Source organism: Platichthys flesus, chromosome 3, assembly GCF_949316205.1.
Source record: "Platichthys flesus chromosome 3, fPlaFle2.1, whole genome shotgun sequence".
Classification (NCBI taxonomy): Eukaryota; Metazoa; Chordata; class Actinopteri; order Pleuronectiformes; family Pleuronectidae; genus Platichthys; species Platichthys flesus.
This window is the reverse complement of record NC_084947.1, coordinates 13,363,618-13,385,904: the sequence shown is the minus strand read 5'-3', so window position 1 is coordinate 13,385,904 and position 22,287 is coordinate 13,363,618. Positions and strand designations below refer to the sequence as shown.

At 40.4% G+C, this 22,287-nt stretch overlaps 3 protein-coding genes across 3 annotated transcripts; 1 reads left to right on the top strand and 2 right to left on the bottom strand.

Moving 5' to 3' along the window:
• Positions 1 to 49: 49 nt before the first annotated feature.
• Positions 50 to 5,510, bottom strand: gal3st1a (galactose-3-O-sulfotransferase 1a). The gene is made up of 3 exons (XM_062379816.1): positions 5,178 to 5,510; positions 2,488 to 2,639; positions 50 to 2,159 (listed from the first exon to the last, which is right to left on the bottom strand). The coding sequence occupies exons 1-3, from the start codon at positions 5,181 to 5,183 to the stop codon at positions 1,010 to 1,012; spliced, it is 1,308 nt and encodes a 435-aa protein (XP_062235800.1). The 5' UTR covers positions 5,184 to 5,510; the 3' UTR covers positions 50 to 1,009.
• A 1,254-nt stretch (positions 5,511 to 6,764) lies between these two features.
• Positions 6,765 to 13,338, bottom strand: pes (pescadillo). Its single transcript, XM_062382044.1, has 15 exons — positions 13,180 to 13,338; positions 12,876 to 12,955; positions 12,389 to 12,542; positions 12,038 to 12,147; positions 11,716 to 11,887; positions 11,519 to 11,608; positions 11,278 to 11,394; positions 10,772 to 10,849; positions 10,254 to 10,343; positions 8,818 to 8,948; positions 8,582 to 8,707; positions 8,123 to 8,307; positions 7,680 to 7,840; positions 7,426 to 7,593; positions 6,765 to 7,163 (listed from the first exon to the last, which is right to left on the bottom strand). The coding sequence occupies exons 1-15, from the start codon at positions 13,201 to 13,203 to the stop codon at positions 7,089 to 7,091; spliced, it is 1,761 nt and encodes a 586-aa protein (XP_062238028.1). The 5' UTR covers positions 13,204 to 13,338; the 3' UTR covers positions 6,765 to 7,088.
• Positions 13,339 to 16,434: 3,096 nt separating this feature from the next.
• p2rx2 (purinergic receptor P2X, ligand-gated ion channel, 2) lies at positions 16,435 to 20,808 on the top strand. Its single transcript, XM_062381025.1, has 12 exons — positions 16,435 to 16,574; positions 16,968 to 17,103; positions 17,231 to 17,302; positions 17,407 to 17,482; positions 17,574 to 17,670; positions 18,512 to 18,592; positions 18,679 to 18,820; positions 18,962 to 19,092; positions 19,189 to 19,279; positions 19,354 to 19,419; positions 19,513 to 19,590; positions 20,337 to 20,808. The coding sequence occupies exons 1-12, from the start codon at positions 16,435 to 16,437 to the stop codon at positions 20,433 to 20,435; spliced, it is 1,209 nt and encodes a 402-aa protein (XP_062237009.1). The 3' UTR covers positions 20,436 to 20,808.
• Positions 20,809 to 22,287: the final 1,479 nt, after the last annotated feature.

Below are 22,287 nucleotides of genomic sequence, written 5' to 3'. Positions count from 1 at the left end.
CAAAACAGTAAATTTAATAAAGAATTGAATAAACTGTCACAGAAAGAGAGGAAGCTGTCGATATTTATGAATCAGACATTTGAGACATACAGTATTACATATAGTAATCACTTTATTTTGAGGATACAAAGATTATCATATACTGTATTACCGGTAGCAATGGAGGACAAAATCAGTAAAATACAGGTAAATAAATCAGCAGTTACTGTTTAAACAAAAATATTAAATAACGAAAAAACTATGTAGGTGAGTGGACACAAATCAAGAGATACATGACCATTGCAGCGCTTTATCAGGAAAGAACATCTATTTATATCTCACTTGAATTCCTTAATTTCACAGACACTGATTAGGAGGCTGTGTCAAAACATGTACATGGTGTTTAACACTGTCATCATCCCAGTGGCTTTCTAAATAAGATTTACCTTTCACGGCTTATTATATTTTGTAATATTATATTATATAACATAACATGACATAAAGTTGCACCTCTGATTTCCCTGTTGTTATAACAAGTGACAAGTGCTATTAGAAAGGGTTAGGTTTGCTCATCTACAATTTAAATGACTGCTGATTTTGTCCTCCATGGGCAGTAAAGTGGGATAGAATAAATACATTCACTATTTTCACATCTGTATTTCAGCCCTTAGTTGTGTTCATGTCTTCAAATAACTTTATACTTAGATGGTAACAATGGGTCTTCATTCAATCAAAGGGCTTTTGAACATCACAATTCACTCAACCAAAACCTTAGAACAAGCTCACATGTGAGAAGAAGAACATTTTAATGTTTGAGTCGACACAGCGGACAAGAAACAAACCGGCTCTGTAAATATAGATTGTGTGGTCACCAGTATTTTGTTCTCAAGCACTAATCAGATACTATTACAGTGCACAATCGTGTGAAATGTAAATTAATTTACAATGAAGTGAGACAGAGAGCGTAGCAGATCTCTCTTTTTACTATCCGGTCTGTCAGATTTCAGTGGGCCCCTCTCGCTCTGTCCACTCACCAGTTAATAACATCTCGTACATGGCCCCACAGCCTGGTGATCCACAGGTTCACCCCTAGCTCTGTCAAGTATTGAAGCTCTGGCATCAACATCCTACGACACAGTTTCTGATGAGCCTTATCCACATTCTTCTTCAGGTTATAGCCCATGATCGACTTCTCTCCGATGGGTTGCCAGGGCTGCATGTCTGTCTCCTGGATGCTGCCAGCTTCCACAGCACGCCCCCCCTCAATGCAGATAGACGTCATCTCTGCGTTCCTCCTCCTGAGCTCTGCCACCTCCTCAGCCATCCGCCGCCGTCCATATGCATCTACTTTCTTCCAAAAAGTCTGGTTGAAATGCTGGTACAGCTTCCAGTCAATAGCGTTCCACTCAAGGGCCCTGACCCTCAGCTCAGGGATCAGTTTCGACACCGTGGATCCCTTGCGGGCGTTGAGCTTGAAGAAGAGCAAATCATCCATCTCCCAGCAGAGGGTTTCCTTGAGGAGGATGAGTGATTCCTCAAAGTGTTCCACCAACATGACCAGCTGAAAACGGTCAGTGATAGATTTGATTCCTTCTTCGACCCGCGGATCGTCCAGCTGCAGAGTGTTGTCCTGGCCAAAGTCAAAGAACAGCAGGTTCTTGAGGTAGAAAGAGTTGAAGCCCTCTGAATCAAAGTAGTAGAGCGGGTCACGTAGGAACTCAGTCAGCTTGTCATCACCCGGTATCCTCCAGGTAAAAGGCACCAGCCGGCCAAAGTAGTGGAAGGACGACTCAAACAGCTCTGCAGGGTCTCGCAGGATAGTGATGTATGAAGTATCCATGGGCAGCAACTTGGCCACCTCGGCTGCATTGAAGCGCAAATGATTACAGATAACGTTGAAACACATCCCAGGTCTGTAGTCTTTTACATGGGAGCGCTCAAAGAGAGACGGGTAGAAGAAGTCATTCCTGCTGTCAGGGAAGGCAAACTTGAGCCGGTGTTTCTCCCCAAAGCGGAACAGGATGTTGAGGAAGGTGCTGCTGGCGGTTTTGTGGGTCTTCATGAACATGATATCCACTTTAGGAGTGCAAGCCGGGCCATGGGTCTGGTGTGAGCTGTTTGTGGTTGGTTTGGTCTGGAGCTGGGATGGACGGTGGGCGCAGGAGTAGGGCACTGGCACCCTACAGAGAGAAAAGAAGTTAAACAGAAGGGCACTCAGTAGAGAACATACCTCTTCCAAGGTGCAACAGTCCCCATACATTCATTAAAACCGCACCAAAGGATCACTTATCTATATCAGCCAGATGTTTTTTTGTTTTAGTCCCCAAAAGAAGAAGAAAATGATGCACACCAACATATTTGAGAAGCTGTAACCAGAAAAGATGTTGTTGTTTTTTTAAATGACTTAAGGACTTTTAAAATCCATTGAGTGCTTAAGAAACCTGATGTGATGAAATGATTCACACTGTTTTCTACTGAACAGATGTAAACCGGTGTGATGAGTCTTACTCGGGCAGATTGAAGTGGATCTGTGGAGTGGAGAGGCAGTAGAGCAGGATCATACAGCTGGTCAACAGGGTGCCCAGCACCAGGCCCTTGCACATGGACCTCCACTGCCTTCCCTGCTTGACAGTCATGGTCCAGCAGCGTCGAGGATCACCCTTAAAAAATCATCATCATCATCGTCATCATCATCTCATCATCCTCATCCTCATCGTCATTATCAACATCATGTGAAGCATTTTCTACTTTTCTTTTATCATCTACAGAGATAGATAGATAGGGGAAGGTTACTATTTATCCATTGTTCTCTGCTTCACAGACACAATAGCAACACCATGAATCATTTATTTAGATAGTTACTGGGATATTAAGTGTAAAGTGACTCCGTTTTCAGGATTATTTTCAAAATATAAACATAACTAACAGCTTTTTCTACTTAGATATAATGTATCCCTATATTTGTATATTTCTTTATAATTCTCAAAAGGTAGTTTTCAATCCAGAGCTTTGGTATTGGATCGTGTTTTATTTTTAGTATTTATGTAATTGTATCCTGCACCTGAAGCTCTGGTGGCAGAGATGCTCGCTACCAAACACAAACATGTTAAAGTCATTTCTTTCATGTAAACAGTTATTTTGGTAAAATTAGTTGTAGCTCCAAATACAGTAATGTTTAGGTGTCCGAGTGAGGTCCACAAAAGGACATACCTGCGACGGGACATGAACAACCCTGTGCCCCTCAGCAGGCCCATTCACTAAATAATTCATCACTCTGCCAGGTGATATTGCACGCCTCCCCCCGCAGACCGTAAGATGAGCCACCTGCCGACTCAGCGATACAAACAACTAGGTGACATCACCAGCTGGAATTTTTAGGAGGATGTGACTCACAGTGACCCCTGATGGGGAGCGGATGGTGAGGCGATATATACACATATATTGAACATTCATTTCAGCCTTTTCTCATAGAAAAATCTCAGATTTTTCAAAATGTATTTTAAATCCAATTTCACATAATTTTGCTTTAGCAGTGACTAATCGGCAACATAATCAGCAAATACACAGAATTTTCTCTTTGTGTTAGTGATCTATTGATCTACACAATCATATTCTAAACTCACATCATTGTCAGAGGATCCTGGTTTTTGTAAACTGTAATGAATAAAGTGTTTTGAAGGAGGCAAGCAAAACGATGTGTTCACATCAGTTGATGTTTTCGAAAACAATAGTCTTTGTTAGATTTTGTTTGAGGACTTGCTGTTAATTGGAACAGCCAGAAGTGGAAGAAGTATTTACAACATTTACTTAAATAACAGTTTCAATATTACAGGTTAACCTCTGCAAAGGCCCAATAGTCCTGCAATTCAATCAAGCAACAATGGTTCATACAAACCACAGATTGATTCATAATCAATTCACTCTATTGTGTAGACTTTTTAAACATACATTTTGATTAAATGTTAGCGTGCATGTAACAAGGACCTACAACTGTAATGAAGTGCAGAAAAAAACATAATTTGCCCAACAAAACGTAGAGGTGTACAAATTAAGCAATATACCTGAGGAGATTTACTAACTTTCCACCACTATGGCTTTTGAACAGTTGTGTGACTCACACTGTTATTAATTTAAAGTCATAGACAAAACATCTGAGGTACAGATTTCAAATCAAACCAGTCTGTCCTTTTTCTTTTTATGTCTGGAGGTGAGTGTGTTGTCCATCATCTGAAATGGATATTTGGGACATTTCCATCCTTTTCTGAGATGTTTTAAGTTTCTATACATATGGCTGTGATCAAGTTTTCTAAAACTCACCATTGCTTTACCTTTAGAAAGACACAGCCTTAATTCCAGCCTGGAGTCCCATGTCATTTATTATCTATTTTGGTGTCAGTGCAGCTTTGGGGTTTCGGCTCGAGGTTGACAACAAGCCCTCGTGCCGGCTGGAGTTACTATGTGTGCCTTGGTTCCTCTGATCTAGAGTTGCATCTTATGTTCAATCTTATCAGAGCATTACACAAGCATCCCTCTTCAAACACAGCTAAAAGGGCTATTTCTGCTCTTTGTCTGGACTCTGCGATCAGGCTATTCATAGGGCATGTGTGAGGCTTCTCTGCCATCACAAGAAACTCTAAAGGAAGACATTCTAGGACAATGCTAATTTAAGCAGAATGGTTAATTATAAGTCATTTTATTCCATAAGTAACCTGAAACCTGAGATCCTTTGGGTCAAATAAAAGTCGGTGTTATATTTGAGGCTTGATGTTATCAGTATTTGCTAGATTTCCCCCAAGAGGTGCCATGTAACCTTCAGGTACTCTGTGTCCTTGCAGGATCAACCATTAGTATAATTTGAGCCATTTACCGGAACAGCCCTTTCACCAACCTCATGAAATTTTACAGCTCACGTTAAGTCAGAGCATGTTTACCCTGATCCTTATCTGGATGCACAAAAACACTAGAGACAGATTGATTTGCTGCATAACATATTTACAGGAACAAAGAGATATTGTTTAAAGAGTAAATATTAAAATAAAAGACTAAGGGATTTAAGATTATGTATGACCGATAACTTACTCTGAACTTCATGTGGCATTGTTTAATAAGGTCTTGCTTTTAACTTAAAATGGTCATAAAAATCATCAATATTACAAAGCACAAAATAAAAAGAGGAAAAATACACAAGGAGCTCTTACCCTCATACATAAATCCAAAGAAAAACTAATGTGAGCATTTCTTCTCCAGACACATTGTCTTCTATCATTCCATCCACTTCCAGACACAGGTAGATCTCCCTCCGGTGGTCCTCATGTCTGATCTCAACATACACATGCTGTAATAGAACCAGCACTGTCCTACGCTCCCCTTATCACATGTCCGTTGCTTCGGATCTCATTCATCTGGTTGCTGCTCCTCTTCTCCTCTTTCGCTCTGCCTCTCTGCATGCACACCTGATGCCTCAGGCTACACCTGGCACTTAACCACTCCCTCCTCACTACCTCAGCTTTCAATTCCAAAACCAATCTTGCTGAATAAAGCACTTCAGGGAGGCGCATCTAGCCAACTGTGACGTCAGGCTCCGTGTCAGGGGATGTTCACTTGCCAGTGATTGCAAAAAAGAAAGAAAGAGGAGGGGAGGATGGGAGAGTTGGGGTGGGGGGGGTGAAGCTGTATAGTCCCTCTTCTGTGTGGACATACAGAGGGCTATTGAGTGCAGACACAGAAGTCTGAACTGCAAGCTGATAGGAGGGGTGCAAAACGGCATAAAATGAAAATACGCAGAAAGTCCAATCACAAAGGCTCTGATTGTACCACTTGATCAAGACTGTTCTCTGTATTGTTTGAAAGCCTTATTCAGTACGCTATGTCTATATGTGCCAAGGACAAAATGTACACAGCACAGCCATGACATTTTCCAGCATGGATTTGAACAATTTGAATAACAATGGTATCCCAATTATCTTAAACTGAGGGAAGTATAGAGCGTACACAAGTATTATTGGTTGCAGCAAGTGCATCAAACCGGTTGACCTCAGATGTGCAAATAATGATCTAGTACAAGGTATTTTGTGCTTGTGTAATCACCAATTTCAATAAATTATCTTGTGCAGCACAGCCCAGACTCGATTAGAGAATTAAATGAACATTAGACTAAGGGTGATGAGTCTACTTCGCTCTATAATCCAGGATGTAGCAATATGTGGTCATACAGCCTCTCCCATTTCAGTACCCTGGAGCTCTATCGCTACTCGTGGCCCCCGGTCTCTGGAGGACACACTAGAGCTGTGCTGCTCATCATCCCACAGACATCATGCTCAGGCACGACACTGCGGCCTTTGTGGGGCAGGGTGTGCCAGGCTGAGAGCTGGACTGCGTGGAATGCAGATCAGGGTGCGAGGAGGTGGTGGTGGGGGGTGCAGAGAGTGCCTCAGTCTGAATGAGGAAGATTGAGAAGTGCGCAACATGACTGGCCTGGCCTTCAGCCCACCGAGATCAAAGCAGCAACTCAGGGGGCAGAAGGGCTTACGCTCCTTCGTCATCAACGCCCGCCAATCGCGTGCACCAGTCCAGACGACCCACCACCAGTGCAATTCTTTGAATCTCTTTTGCTTTATTAGCATCTGTTGTAAATGACAGCATGAGCTGCTCATCCATCATCAACAGTCCTGCTTGAGGAATAAACAACCTCCGAATTGACCAGCCAGTATTTCATTGCGAAGAAAAACATAGCAGCTAAACAGCTATACAACTTGTGTTAAATTTGTAAGATCACAGGAGACAGGTTTAATAGATGGTGTTTTTACTTTAAAAGACACTCATTAAAGTACAGACTTTAAAATAAAGTGGAATATCTTGTGTAATGTAGAATAGCAGAACAGAGTTCATACAAACAAAATTAATTCAAACATTTACACGACTTATAACACAATTAGAATAAACCATTTCCTGCATTTCAGCTTGAAAGTTATCACACAAACATCATGAGCACTAACTCACTCAGACATGTCGAATGCACTTGCAGGTTTTAGGACATGTCCACCTCTAATGCACGCTATCCCATAAACATAATTGCATGGGTCAGTCTGAAGAGGATGCAGTCAGACGAGTCATTTGCGAGTCTTCTTCTTCTTTGCTTTCTCTGAATCATCATGGGCCTTCCTCTTGGCGGTCAGCTTGTTAGCCTGTAGAAAGAGAATGAATGCAGACAATGAACAGATGCTTAACACAGGTCACACAAGCTTCAGCGGCCAGTGAACTCAGAAGGTTCATCCCTGGGATCACAAGTTCTCTTCACATCCACACAATACTGTCAAACATTGGCAAGCAGAGATAAGTGAGACATACTGAATAAAAAGGAATGTGAGCATGTTATCTTTTCACAGAGCTGCACAAACCGTCTTATCTTCATGTGAAACCATAATCAATAGGAATAAATAATCGAACCTCTCGGATTTTTCTTTTCTTTCCGAACATGATCTTGTCGTAGAGGTACTTCTCCTTTTTCTTCATCATCATAATGGCAAGTCGCTTCTCCTCTGCTTTCTCCTCCTCCTCCAAACGTACTGGGTTTTCTACCTTCATTTTTCCAGGCGTCACTTTGACTTGCAGAGACTAAAAGGAAGAAGACAAGTCAATAATGGCTGCACACATTTATAAAAAAATAAACAAACAAGTGGCAAGAGATGCGGATCTTTTACCTTGCCCTGAGCTCTTTGTTCTTCCATCTTCTTAAGCTTCTTCTCTTCTGCCTCTAGGTCATCATCACCATCATCGATGTCACCCTCTTCCTCCTCGTCTTCTTCTTCTTCATCCTCCTCTTCATCTTCCTCTTCTTCCTCCTCATCCTCCTGTTCGTGGGCTATGAAGGAAGAAATGTACAGAAAGATCATTAATTAGTATCAAACCTGACTACTACCGATTTAACACAACTCTCATGCATCTTCTCATTCAATACTGCTGCAGTCAATTGCTTTTAGACTTTGCCTGAACTTAATAGCCATCTGTGTGTCCATGGATTTCAGGCTAAGAAAATCTAAATCCTGATTTAAAACACTAATTGAATGAACATGAACAAGTGTTTAATTATTATTTTTTATAGAGGATGAAAGCTGAGATAGCAGAGGAATGTCTCAGGTCATACCAGGTTTTTCTCCACGTTGTAAGGCCAAGATCTTCACTTTCTCAGGGGGCACGTAGTCGCCCTCCTTCTCCTCCACAAACGGAGAGAGGTGAGGAGGCAGAGTCACTCCGATGAAGTAGTCCTCCACAGGCAGGAGGATCTTGGCGTTGATGCAATCATACACCCACTGGGGCTGGATGTAGTACCTGAAACAACAAGGATATGACATAAGCCTCTTACAAAGCCAATGTGAGTTGGCAAAGAACAGGGACAGGTTGGTCAAAAACCATGACTGTGTTTGAGGCAAGAGAGCCAATGTTGAAGGAGGCATTGAAAAGGATATGGTAAAGTTGAGAAGAGACAATGACTCAGCTCAGACTTCCTGAACAGTCTGAAATATGCTGTAACTGTCATTTGTTTTATTAAAACATTCTACATGCCTGAAAAGAAAATGCTATAACAACAAAATCTTTATTTTACCTGTTGATATATTGTTTGTCGACGTTGGGCCTGTCAACAATTTGATGTGTGATTGTTTCTTCGGACACCTCATATGTGCTACCAATGCAAACAGACTTGTCCCATGACACCTCGCCACCAAAACACCTGGAAGGCAGCAGCAGCAAACAGATCATTTAAAAAATAGGCTTTGCATCAGTTATGAGGATTCATTATTTCTGCTTATAAACGTCTTCACTGCAGCAGGTTTCACTCACCTGATGACAAAAGCCAAAGACTCTCGAGGAACTTCTCTGTTGACGAAGAACTTGAGGCCCTCAAAGAGCTTCTTCTGGGCCTCCTGCTGTTTCTGTTCCTTTTCTTTTGCCTCCAAATTTTCCATTTCTTCCTGCAGAACAGAAGAAAGGGAAAGTTAATGATTTTTTTGGTCATGGTTTCTTATAATCCCATTAATGCAGTGCCACAAGAAGCCAAGACATTGTACTACTGTTCACTGCCGTATAAATCGATTTAACTTTCCAAACGGTGTTGCACAACTATGAAAATAAAACAAATTCCTTTAATAACAATGACTCCAAAATGGTGTGGCCATTCATCCAATCCCAAGGACTACGACGCTAGAAGCTAAAATCGTGCACTAAAAGTCTGTTCCCTGTATTCTTGGTTCAATCATAAAAAGTGAAAATAAGTCACTGAGGGATTTAAAACGTCAATATTTTGTTTGTACAATTGAGTGGTTCTATAAACTTCTTGAGACAGTTCTGCAGCAGTCACCATGATTGTATTGGACCTATTAGGGAGGATAAGCGCAGACACCCCCAACCCACATTTTTGTGTGCTTAAAAGTGCAGTATGACTCATTGTTTTCCAATCCAAGAACCCAAATGGGAACTGAGCTCATGTTAATGACATGCAGGTCCCTAAAAGGTTTCTTGGTTTCAGAACAGTCCCTGAAGTGGAGCTCAATCCAGTTGAGCAAAACAAGCTCCACAGGGTGCTGGATACCTTGTCCTTAACAACCAAACAAGAAGCTGTAATCCCAAGACTCACACCTAAAAGTTTAAACTCCTCTGAAAAGATAAAACCTCTCACCTCTGACCACGGAGACGTGTCTGGATAATAAGTTATTATAGAAAGAAGTTGAGCCAATATTAGCAGCTTTTCGGTTCATCAACCAGTGTTGCAGAATCAATGCTTAACTGAACGAGTTGGACGATCTTCTGGGCTAACTTAACAGATCCATATTTAACTCCAGCTCTGTACATTTTGGAGTATAGTCCATCTACTGTATCACTTGCGTTCCCCTGGTGGCTAAGCTAACTTTGCATGTCCTCCTGTCAACAGCCAAGGCTCCACCTTTCTAACCTTGGAGAGCCAGGTTGTAACACCCAGCTCTGCTCTCCTGTTATGTCTGCTTCAGTCCAGGTCACCATCCCATGATGGGAGATGAGCCAATCCACCCTTCTGGCTTCTCAGCTCTGGCGGAGGTTTGGTTCAGTCTTGGGACAAAACTTTAGAACCAAGTTTGCTCTACTACTACTACTCACTCTATACATGTAACTGTTTTGGGGCATGTTCAGCATTGGCTCATGTTATTCTGCATGTTCAAATGACACATCTCAGTGTCATAGGTTTGATATCTGTTTTGTTCTTAGTATATTTAAAATCATATGTTTTTAACTGGTTTTCTTACCCCTTCAACAGGAAACTGGTCGAGTTCAGCATCTTCCTCCTCGGCAGTAGAAACTACCCGTGCCAGACTTGCGCTCAGAGCTGACAGTTTCTGCTCAGACAAAAACAACAGAATTAGAGCATCAGTACTAAAGGTAATTATTTACATGTGCACTGAATAAATAACTTAAGATACTGCTAACTTATAATTATGACCTCAAAATGAAGAAAGTGTGTACCATTGTTCTTAGTTAATGTATTTTTACTCTGCTGCTAACAAAATGGGTTTAGAAACCCTCCTTTGCATCAGGATGGATGGATGTCCTACCTGACCCAAGGAATAGTCACAAACTAAATGCATTCAGACAAAAAGTCCCTTTATTCATTGAGGGACTTGTTAAAAATCTGCCTCATTCAAGACAGATGTACAATAAATACATAAAGAAAATGTATATACATATTTAATGGATATTATTTAATAGATACAAAAAAGGATAAGAGTAATTACTCCATTAAAACATTCAAGATAAAGAGCCTCACCTCCAAGTAGCATTCTGAATTCATGGCATAGTCCTCCTCATTCTCCTCCTTCAACTCTGACTCTGCTTTACTGTCCAGCTGTAAAAAGAGAGATGACGTCAACAGAGCACAGATGCAAACCAGGCAAGTTGCAGTTTACATCCATCCAGACGTATGAAGTAATATTTATGGAGAAGACTTTAAAGCAATTGAATAAAAGGGTATTTTATCATATCTTATGTCGTATTGAGGCAGAAAACAAGTGAGATTATTGACCATGAAGATTTGATGGAGCGATATCCACAGTGGAGACAATCTTCAAACTTGTTTTTACTTATGTTGATGTACTTCTGGATCCCTAATTTATTCATACAGGAATGATCAAGTTTACATATATTCCAACTGTGTGACAAAACTAGTTTTACTGATTATACCAAACATTTTACAAGGAAAGATGTGTTGGATTAATATCTGAAGAGCTTTTCCCCAAGATTGACATTGGTCCTCGTTCTCAAAATCCAATATACCTTTGGTGGGTAGAGCAGGTTGAGGGAATGGTACAGTCTGAAGTTGATGAATCCCAGGAGAGTGGTGTACAACTCTGTGAATGTTGCCATTACTCTGTAATCGACATCTGTTGGGTGCTAAAAATGCAAAAAAAGAAGGTTCATCTAAGTCTCAATGGTTAAATTACTTAACGAAGCCCACAATGCGCAAAAAGCTATTTTGGTGATTATTAATTGCATAATTTCATCATTCTGCACTTACATCATGGGAGAACTGGTATGGCACCAGCCACGTAGTGAGCTGTCCCATCACCTCAGCCTGGTAATATATTCCCTTGATGGAGATGAAAACCTGTCATGAAGAGGAAAGTGTTAAATGCATTGTCAATCAGAGGTAAATTAACTCAGTTCATATCAATACAGCCCCCCGCCCCCCCCCCAAAAAATATGCATAAGCACCTTTCTGAGAGCACGAGCTGCAACCACATAGTTCATCCACTCCACGGTGAGGCGTCGACACAGCTGGATGGTCTGCACGTGGCATTTTCCTGTCCGGGCGAAGGTGGAGAAGAGGAAGCACATGCAGAGGGAGTCGTCAATATCACGAAGGGCGTCGATGAAGCTTGGGTACCTGTCGGATAGAGGAGCACATGTGAGGCAATTCAACTTGATAAATAATTATTTATTTTGAATCTCTTTGATTACAAAAGACTCAGTTAGCAGTTCTCCAATTTGATTATCCAGAGAAAATCCAAGGTGGACTGCGGAGACTAGGACTCACCTTTCTTTGATGATGTGGTCCAGTTTATAGGTGGGCTTGTTCTCCTTCAGTCTCTCAACTGCAGACCACTCGGTTTTTCCATAAGCCCTCTTAAGTTTGCGTACAAACACCTGTTAAGACAACATATTGACAAAAGAATAAGTGTTCATACTCAATACCATAATTGAAAAAAAAAATTAATCAAGGAACTGCTATAGAGGGGAAAAAATACTATCTAGTATGCAAGGAAGGAAGCAATATAAGTTAAGAACATTTTACACAAATAACAGAAATCAACTTTTACTTTCAAAACTGTTGTATTGGTGTGGATATTTAAAAAAAAACAAACAGTGATAAATATGTCTGTTCTACCTTGTAGTCTCTGAACCTGCCAACGATGGGCTCATGCAGCAGGAAGCGGATGTCTTTGAGCAGGTAGAAGGTCCTGGGGGCCGTGGAGCCCTTGTTCACCTTCTTCTTGTGCTTGGGCTCATGAGGGTAGATTCCTTTGAGGATGCACAGTCGCCTGAAAACAAGAATCAGGAGTCATTTTTCATGGCTTATTACTGAGAGCATCTCTCCAGCCAGGCCTCCTGAAGCAAATTCTCTAGTGTGCTACTGTTACGATTGAAATATACACATTCAATAGTATATTGCAACACAATTCCAAGAATTATCTCCAAATTGACTCAAGTGTTCTCTATATTACATAACAATAACATTTATTGAGCAAGAATTTATTGTAGGGCCATTTTTTTAATCAGACTTCAATAATCTTACGTGTATGTTTATCATGGATCATCAACTGAGATGACGTCGATGTAAAATTCAGATTAATAACTGAGCATTGTGATGTTACCTGAAATCCGGGAGGCTCAGCTGTAACTTCTTGCGAGCTTTGTTTCTGGTGATGTAGTTGGTGGCAGATCCCCTCTCATACTGCACAACAAGAACATAGGCTCACATCAAACTCCCACAAACCATCTTAAATGATTGATTAGTCGAGTGAACAACAGAACATCTACGTCTTCAAATCTCAACTGCACCAACACGATTGTAGAAAAACAAACTTCAGCTAGCTCTGTTAGCTAACTAGCTAACCAGGCTGCTATCCTGATATTTCATATCCCCGCGCCTGACATTAGCCCCAAAGCGACTCTTACCTTTTTCTTCTGAAGACCTCCCATTACTGAACGGTATCTGAATCTCTACACACGTTTAGAAAAGGCAATTCGTAACGAAACACACAATTCGCGTGTGTACACAACGTTAGCAACGGCCCCACGTAGTCGATGCACGTGTGCTTTGACGTGCGAGCAGGAAGCAGGACCCTGACAAGGTTCCGTTTGTCCGCCTGTTTAAAAAAAGAAATAAAATAAGAGAAAAAACTTCCCTGTGTGAAAGTAAAAGTATATGTTATTCAATTGATCATACAAGTTACGGAGGCAAAACAAACTCAGTAGCAAAACAAAAGAGTCCTTAAATTATGGGGTTGGGTTCCTTCAAAAAATACAAACGTGCAAAATACAGGAAACTAAAATGATTGCAAAAAGGCTAAACCGAAAAAACTGAGAAAACACTAGAAAATCTAATATATATATTTAAAAGTCTATGTTCAAAAGGTCACTTAATCCTAAATTCTAAATTAATTCACTTACAAATGAAAAAAAAAACTGTTAACAAGTACCAAGTTGTTATATATTTTCCTATACCTATTGCTGTATATCAAATATAATGACACAGTCAGGCACGTGCACAGATAGATCCCTAGTGCTTCTTAAGCACTGGCCCTTTTGCCCTGGATGAGAAAATTGCCCTTCTGCTGGAGCCCAATTTTTTCTTCATTCATCAATATTTAAGAATAAAAATTACTCTCTCTGTCATCAATTGATGACTGCTGGTTGTACATCAAATTGCTCTTGAAGGATATTAAAGATTTTCTTTTATGGACAACTTTGGTTAATCACAAGCTGCACAAACCAAGTTAGAGCAGTAGAGGAACCCAGCAGCCAGCAGGGGGCAGCCACAGGACATCACAGCCGACTGATTCTTGTAAGGCGTCAGAAGACAAGGTTGGAAAAGTACTGGGTTATTCTCTAGTAATAGGTTTTTAAAGTATGTTAAATCATCCAGTATCTCAAAGCCAAAAATCTAAAAGTAACTTTTAAGTAAGGCTGTCAAATATACGTAGTAAAGTAGAAAATATTGTCTCTGACGTTTTAGTAATAATTGTCAATATTATTAATGTACTTAATTCCGTTGCAACCATCAAGCGGTGTGGCCTAATCGACAGGGCGTCCTCTATCCAACAAGAGAGACCCGGATTAAAATTGGCATTCTATCTCCTATTAATTGCAGAATATATTACACCATGTAAATTTAAATTAATTAAATATAAAAGCAGGGGAAAATATTATAAAAAAAAACAAACAAAAAACTGCGCCCGCAATTCCGCAGTAGGCTTCTGCACAGGAAGTGCGCAATGGGCTTCTGCGCAGGATGTGTACAGTTTTTTTATTTTAATTTAATTTTATTGTTTTTATATTTAATTTTATATTAAATTTTTCATCATTTCTCCGCGCTGGTTCAGGGGTAAATGATACTGGTTACAGGTGACTGACCTAAGCAAGCCTGTAGCCGCCACCCCCCCTCACAGGAGATGATGTGCTTGTGTGTGTGTGTGGCCGTGGCGCTTCCTGGTTCTTCCCTGCACTACGCTGCCGGTGCGAACAGCCCAAGTATTTAACATGGGCGAGGAAAGGACGCTTTTCGCAGCTCTTCTATCTCCGGTGCGTCCCCGGGGTCAGAGGATGATGGTGTGACGTTAATGTATTGTTTTACATTGCATGTGTCACGTCATGATAAGTCAGTCTCCTATGTCGCCTGTACCAGGTGCCGCCCCTGTCACTGGTTATCTTGGCTCGCTGTCTGGCCGGTAACCAGCCGTCCGGACCGCTCCGTGAATAAGGAGGAGGAGATGTTTCTTTACTTGGAAGGAGGCCACTTCATTTCTCGGATATACAGCAGGAGCAACACTCGAATCACCTCTAGGTGGTCCGTCACTTCTCGTTATACAGACACTTTTAGCGTCTTTTCCCACAATACCCAGGTGCACTACGTCACACACTACAAACTTTCCTTAAAGGGGCAGGCCATACCTGCAACACAACAGCTCTCAGTCTCTTACACATATGGCAAGAGAAAGCAGAGACGCGGACTCAGCAACTACATCCGAGATCCGATGCACCTTATTATTATCTGAGGGATTTGTACACACTGTCTAATAAAGATTCCGACAGTAAAGGCAAGGGGTAGTGATGGATACGGTTTTCTTTAACAAGTTAAGTCTTTCATTCTCACTTTCCACCTTAAAACTATGACGTGAACTGAACTATGAACTAGTTAATGAGAGGTGTGAACTTGCACAACAATCCCCGCAGCATCAGACAAACAGGTAATGACGGTGTTTGTGCAATCCCCCGACGTTGTTTGGTGATAAATGAACCACAACATTAGCGCCGCTGAAAACATTATGTCGCAACTGGTCTGACGTTTCCTAAAAAATAAACAAACAAAAAACTCAGTGATTTCAAAGCCTTGTCCAGCTGTTTACTGACGTTTGTCATGTTTAATGAAGAGAGAAAGGGAGACAGATAGACAGACAGACAGACAGACAGACAGACAGACAGACTCGGGTCAGAAAACAGTAAAAAAAATGTGTGTGTACTGTGTTGTCAGCTTTATAGAGATTGTGTAAGTCACTCTTGATTATTATGCAAAACATTTATTTATCTCATTTACAAAATTTGCAGCATGATGCCAAGAAAAGAGAGACTCCAAAAGCAGAATGATAGGGAACTGCAGCAAGCAGCTCAGGCTAGCAGCTCTCTTTTATCTTGGATCAGGCCATCAACTTGTAACAGGGAGAATCAGTAACCCTAACTGGTCCAGAGGAGCCCATCACATCACTAGCCCTAACATTAACATATTATTTGGTTATTCAATATGGCCTTGTTTTGTCTGTTTTTGCCTGTCATTAATTTATTTATTCAAATTGATAATTTGAGTTATTATTATTTTTAATTTAATAATTCTGGCGAAATGGGTGCCCTTTTTTTGGTTTGAGCACCTGCCCCCCAAAATATCTGCGCATGTGCCTGGACACACTCATTATATTTGAGACAAGAAAATGTTTGAATTGCCTAAAAAAATATTTCTACCACAACTGAAACCCCACCCCATTCTCTGCTCCCCCCACCCTCACTGGTACCAGGGATGCTGGAGAGATGCAGACCAGAGCAGAGGGTGACAACAAGAAACAGTGGGAGAAAATAAAAAGGCAGATTCAGACAGAAACATAAAGAAATTGGACCTCAACAACAAATCAGGAGATGGGGGAAGTGTTTCATACTTTCATCATGCAACTCCGTGAGTTTATCAAGGACTATTTTGTTGGTTTCTTGGACTATGAGACACCAAAGGTGATGGTGATTAGAAACAGAACTCTTGGAATCATTTACAGGAGCGTTCAGTTTCTCGTGATGACCTACTTTATCTGGTAAGCATAATTTTTGTGTATTTGCATGTTCTCTTTATGTGATATAGGGACAATCTGTGAAATTCAAAAGCTTTGATAACTTCAATTTGTTTATTTCTCTTCATATTTTGTGATCAGAATTATATATAATATTTGTTTGAATGCATCTTTTAGGAATTGCAGTAAAGTATGAACGAGAGTTTGCGATAATTAAATTACTCCTCTTATTGTTTCAGATCTTAAATGATCTCATAGATGAGATGTCTTCAATTGTGTGGTTGAAGTGGGTCATCTTCCCTTGGTGTCAGTAATGAGGGCTTTAACAGATCCATGGTAATTCGACACCTCCTGTAAAAATGTATTTATAAGAACAGAAAACGTGATATTGCCCCCGTCTGTTCTGTTGCCCTGAAGGTACGTGTTTATAATTGAGAAAGCATACCAAGAGAGTGAGACCCATCCGGAGAGCTCCGTTTACACTGTCATGACAGGCACAGCGGTTCATGGAGACGATGTTCTGGATACTGTGGAGTACGTTCGACCCTCAGAGGTGAGGCCCGAGGAAATGCTGCAGCCCAGTCAATACACTCCCACCAGATATACCCCACTGGCATAATCACAGTAACGCTTCATGTTAGAGTGAATACCTCTGAGTACTTTTTGCATTTTCTTTGTAGGGAGGTGATGTGATTAGTGCAATATTAAGACGAGAGGTCACATATGATCAGAGGCATGGGACCTGCGCAGAGGTGAGAGGTCAACTACAGCTAGTATGCAGGAAAAGACAATTTAATGTATGCGTTTCACAGACATATTTTTTATTTATTTTCCCATTTGTCTCCTTTCATTTTAGTATTTCAATGTTCCCAGGGCCAACTGTTCAACAGATTCTGACTGTGTCCAAGGGGAGGTTGACTTTAAAGGCCATGGTTCTGATTTTATTACTCATTATATCTTTCCTTGTGTCTTGTTGGTTTATATTTGCCTCAGTTTTCCTTTGTTTTAATCAATTTCTTACAGGCAGGAGGACGGGCAGATGTATTCAGTATTATAACCACACTTTCAAAACCTGCGAGATCGAAACCTGGTGTCCTGTTGAAGAATACGCTGTAGTACGGTAAGACAGGGGAGGCACAATCACCACCCAGTGGATAAGGAACATTTTTGTCAGGTTTATTTGGATCAATCAATAATCGAATATAAGGTGTCAGAGGACCTGGAAGACAAAGAAACCAAATTTGTTGATGCATAAACAATATTAAAAAAAAAGTAGAGGCAGCTGGCTGTATCTTAAAATATAAGATAATTGGGAGAAAAATATATTACTTGGTAGAATATTTTTTTTTATCATAAGCAACGTGCACCAACTTCATCAAATCTAAAAAAATAGGACACAACCCAGACCAGTGAATTAATGACATTTATTTTTACTATCTTTTGTTCTAGAAGGAAAAATCCCCTCTTGGTTTAACTGTCCACCCAATGGGAGCGGTCACAAGCCGAAAGTACTTGGTTTTAAGGGGTTGCAAGTGTTTAGGAGCCACACACAACAGGGAGACCAGTGATGACTGGGCCAAACCTTTACATCACCACCACCTTCAGTATTCAGGTTATCACACAATTACTTTTGTGTAAAATTATTTTTGTGTAATAATAAGGGAAAAGTAGCACTAATGAAACTGGATTCATAAAAGTGTGAAGTACCCTTGAAAATAGTAGCAATGCCCAGTATCAATGATAAAGATCAATATTACATAGACATAGCAACCAATCATAAACATACACATGGGAGTAAACATAAAGAGTAGTGTGGGGAGTAGATAAAAGACGTGGGTAAGTGTTTCCCTCGGTCATAGATCTGACAAATCGACGGACACAACAGTGTCTATTGTGGTTAGAGATTATAAGATTGAATTTGATAAGATTATGGTTTCATGATTATTTGGTGTCTTCAACAGCGAACCACCATTAATGGAGGCGATCAACTTCACAGTGCTCATCAGGAACTCCATTCACTTCCCTAAATTAAAAGCACGGAAGTAAAGTACATCCTCGCACACACATACACACACATACACACACACACATTGGCGAGGAAAGTCAGACCTCTTCTTATCTTTGGCAGGGGAAACCTAAAAGACCAAAAGGACAAGAAATACCTCAGTAACTGTCACTATGATGAGGAGAAAGCGCCCTACTGTCCAAGGTTCCGTCTGGGATACATCGCAGATAAAGCGAAGGAGACTTTCAGTGAGCTCTGCAAGACTGTGAGTTTGACATCTGTGTTGTAGATTTCTGATTTTAGGAATATATAAATGTTTGAATCACGTATTTTTAATGGCACACAGAGGTGTTAAAAATGACCTGGAGATGGGAAGATGTGATTGGTCACTGGTGTTTTTGCTCAGGGAGGCGTGATAGGGGTTTTCATAAACTGGAGGTGTAACCTGGACCTGGATGTTTCACACTGTAAACCTACATACTCCTTCCGTCGTCTTGATCTCCGAAAGGATCAGGACAGCAGTGGATACTATTATAGGTGAGCTCCAACCTCAAACACTGACATTTTAAACCTATGTATGACTAACATATGAAACTGTGGTCCTGTATTTGTCCTTTGTGTGCATTTGTCCAGATTTGCCAAATATTACAGTAAGAACGGGGTCAACTCTCGGACACTGATCAAGGCCTACGGCATCCGACTGGACGTCATTGTTCACGGTCACGTGAGCGGACCCTCCATCACCTCTGCAGTATTTTTACTATATATTCGTATCATTCACAACTCATTTCTTTGCAGGCTGGTAAATTGAGTCCCATCCCAACCATCATCAGCACAGTGACTGCCTTGACCTCAGTTGGGATTGTGAGCGATTACCTCTCTTCTTTCTAATCTTCAGATTTTAAAGCGACAGATTTTCCTTTACAACTGTTACCACTTCTCGTTTCAACCCTCCAGTGTACCATCTTCTGTGACTGGATCATGCTGACCTTTATTGACAAGAACGAAGTCTACAGTGATAGAAAGTTTGATGAAGTGAGTGGAGGCATCACATATGTATTTATTACTCAGCACTGTATAAATCCATTTGTGTTTGTGGCAGTTGACTGATCATTAGTGGGTTTTATATCTCACAAAGAGCTAATAAACAATCATTTTCACAAACATGATTTGAAAATCCATACAGATATGTGTGAATGTGCAGTTTGCTATTTTATTTAATTAAATTTATTTTTGATTTAAAAAAGAATAACATTACTCTCATTTTATAAATTGACAAGTAGCTTCTGAGTTTTTAATAACCTACTTGATTGATAACAATCGATGGAACAATTTCTTTGAAATATACTCAATACGTTGTGTACTATGTTACTTTATTTATTACTAATTAGTCTCATCACCATTACCTCTTTTCCTGCCCATTAATGAATGGATTGGAAAGGAACCAAGAATATGGGTAACACGGGGCACTCGGATCCTAATGCCAAACACATGAGCTTGAAATTTAGCTTTTTGTGTCTTTATTTTCAGAAGGTTAAACTGTGATTCATGTTAAAAACACAATGTATTTGGTTGCATTGTGCCTTCAAATCCTCCATAGAAATCAGTTTGTAGTATTGCTTTAAAAAATGCAAAATATAACGCTGCAGTAGCATTGCCTGTGCAGCATTATATATTGAATTTTTTTAAAATAAGGCATGGTGTAAAAATAAGCAGGGCATAGTGTGAAAGGTATTTACGTCTATTTCAATAACACCTTCCTCTTTAATTGTCCCGTACAGGTTATCAATGAGCCCACAGTGCCCATTCCCACAGAGCTCAGCTACATCAACAGTTTCGGCTCCGTCCACTCAGACCTTTCAGAAGGTGTCCCACTGTGATGTCATCACAGTTCTCTCTGTCCTCACCGGGCCACGTGTGGGTACTTTCCTAAAACCACCTGACTGGCAATGACAGAACTTCTGAGTGAGGAGTCTGCGACAGCTCAGTGACGGGCTCCTGTTGGGTGGATAAACTGACCGAGAACATGGACGGAGGAAACCTGCTCAAAGAAAGCCAGCCGGCTCTCTCAGAGTCTCTGCATGCGCAGTGGGTTCATCTTTCGTCTGAAACCTCGATGCACCTCCACTGTTGAACTGTGTCAATAAACCTGTTTCTTAGATGACTGTAAAACCACCTGGAGGATGTTTATTTTCTAAAAATATTTCAGAGCAGAAGATATTTGAGAATTCAGTCCTGAAAAGCAGATTCACAAACTGGGCAAACTGTATGTTCATGTATTTCATACACTCAACCCAATAATAAAAGTCCTCTGCTAACTTGTTGCAGACAATCATCGTCATCATGATATCATCTCATTAAAGATTACCCTATAATGTGAAACACTTATTGATTCCCTTCATCTTCCAACCTGACGTGTTTGGTGTAATGAGAAGATACATGAGGAGGAAATGGCCACGAGATGCACAGGGAGAGCGATGAGTGTTAATCAAATAACACCAGCATTTCCCATAAGAGGGTTTCTTTAACAAGATTCCGGTGAAGTATGAATCCATCTGAACGCCTGAGAGCAAAAGGTCAGTGGTGGAAAAAAAATACTTATGACTCAAGACTAATGGATCAATATTCACCATGATGGATGGAGGAGCACAACGTATAGCGACATGTCAGTTAGAAAAACATGCTCATGACATGTAGAGATCTGAATTATCACTAAAAAGGTTATGAATTGAAGAGGGTAGTGGTTTGGGTAATCTATTAGAATAATAGGCTTAGAAAAGCTTTAGTTTAAAGATGTATTTACAGTGGGAAAACTGGGAATGTAAAGAACTCAGTCACTGTGTCTCCAATATCGTTCTTAGGCCTTCATTTGTAAACCGACCTGCACGGTTGGTGCTTGTGAGAAGCTCCAAAGAGTGAATCTAATTGTGCTTGTGAAATGTGATTACTTGTCTGGGATAAACCCATCTGCAGGCAAGTGAGTCAGCTGTGGAGCAATGAGGTTAAAGAGATGGAGGTGCACCAGTAAAGATCATTATAATCCAGCTTCGCTTTCAGTCGTCTCCACCCACCAAAGGTTTTCCCCACAGTATATATACATTTTCAAAAGCCAGGAAAACCTTCTCTTTTTAGACATCACTATGGAGAGACACTATCTGCCTGCAAATGCTAACACTGTGTAGATAAAGACTTGAAGACAAAGAATCCAAATGAAAAAGGATCTAAATTATTGTCTCATCTTCAACACTACAATAAAACACTTGATAGACAGGTCTTATTCATTTCACTGCAAGCCGACAGATCTGATGAGGTGAAAAGGAAATGGTGGAGGAATACTCCACTCCATTGACTTACTAGAAGTAAAGACTGCAAGTCATTCACATCATTAACGGGGCCTACTCACTGTATAAACTGTTTAACACTAGAATTAATACAGGCTCACATATTAACAGAGAAAGCTGCAGATGATGATACTGAAAACATTTGCATTGTCATATAAATTTAAAGTCGAGTATCTGTTGGGCCATTTTTTTTTTCACCAGTGATGCTGGAGGTTGAGTCTAATGTTACCTGCCCTTCTCCGATAGGTTCAATAGAGCACTTCCACTCCAAATAATTGATTATTTAAAAAAAACTAAGCAAATAAATGAAAATGTGAATATGTAATGCAATGAAATGTAAAAATATTTGCTGATCTGTGGAGTAAAAGTGAAAGGTACCTGAAAATAAATC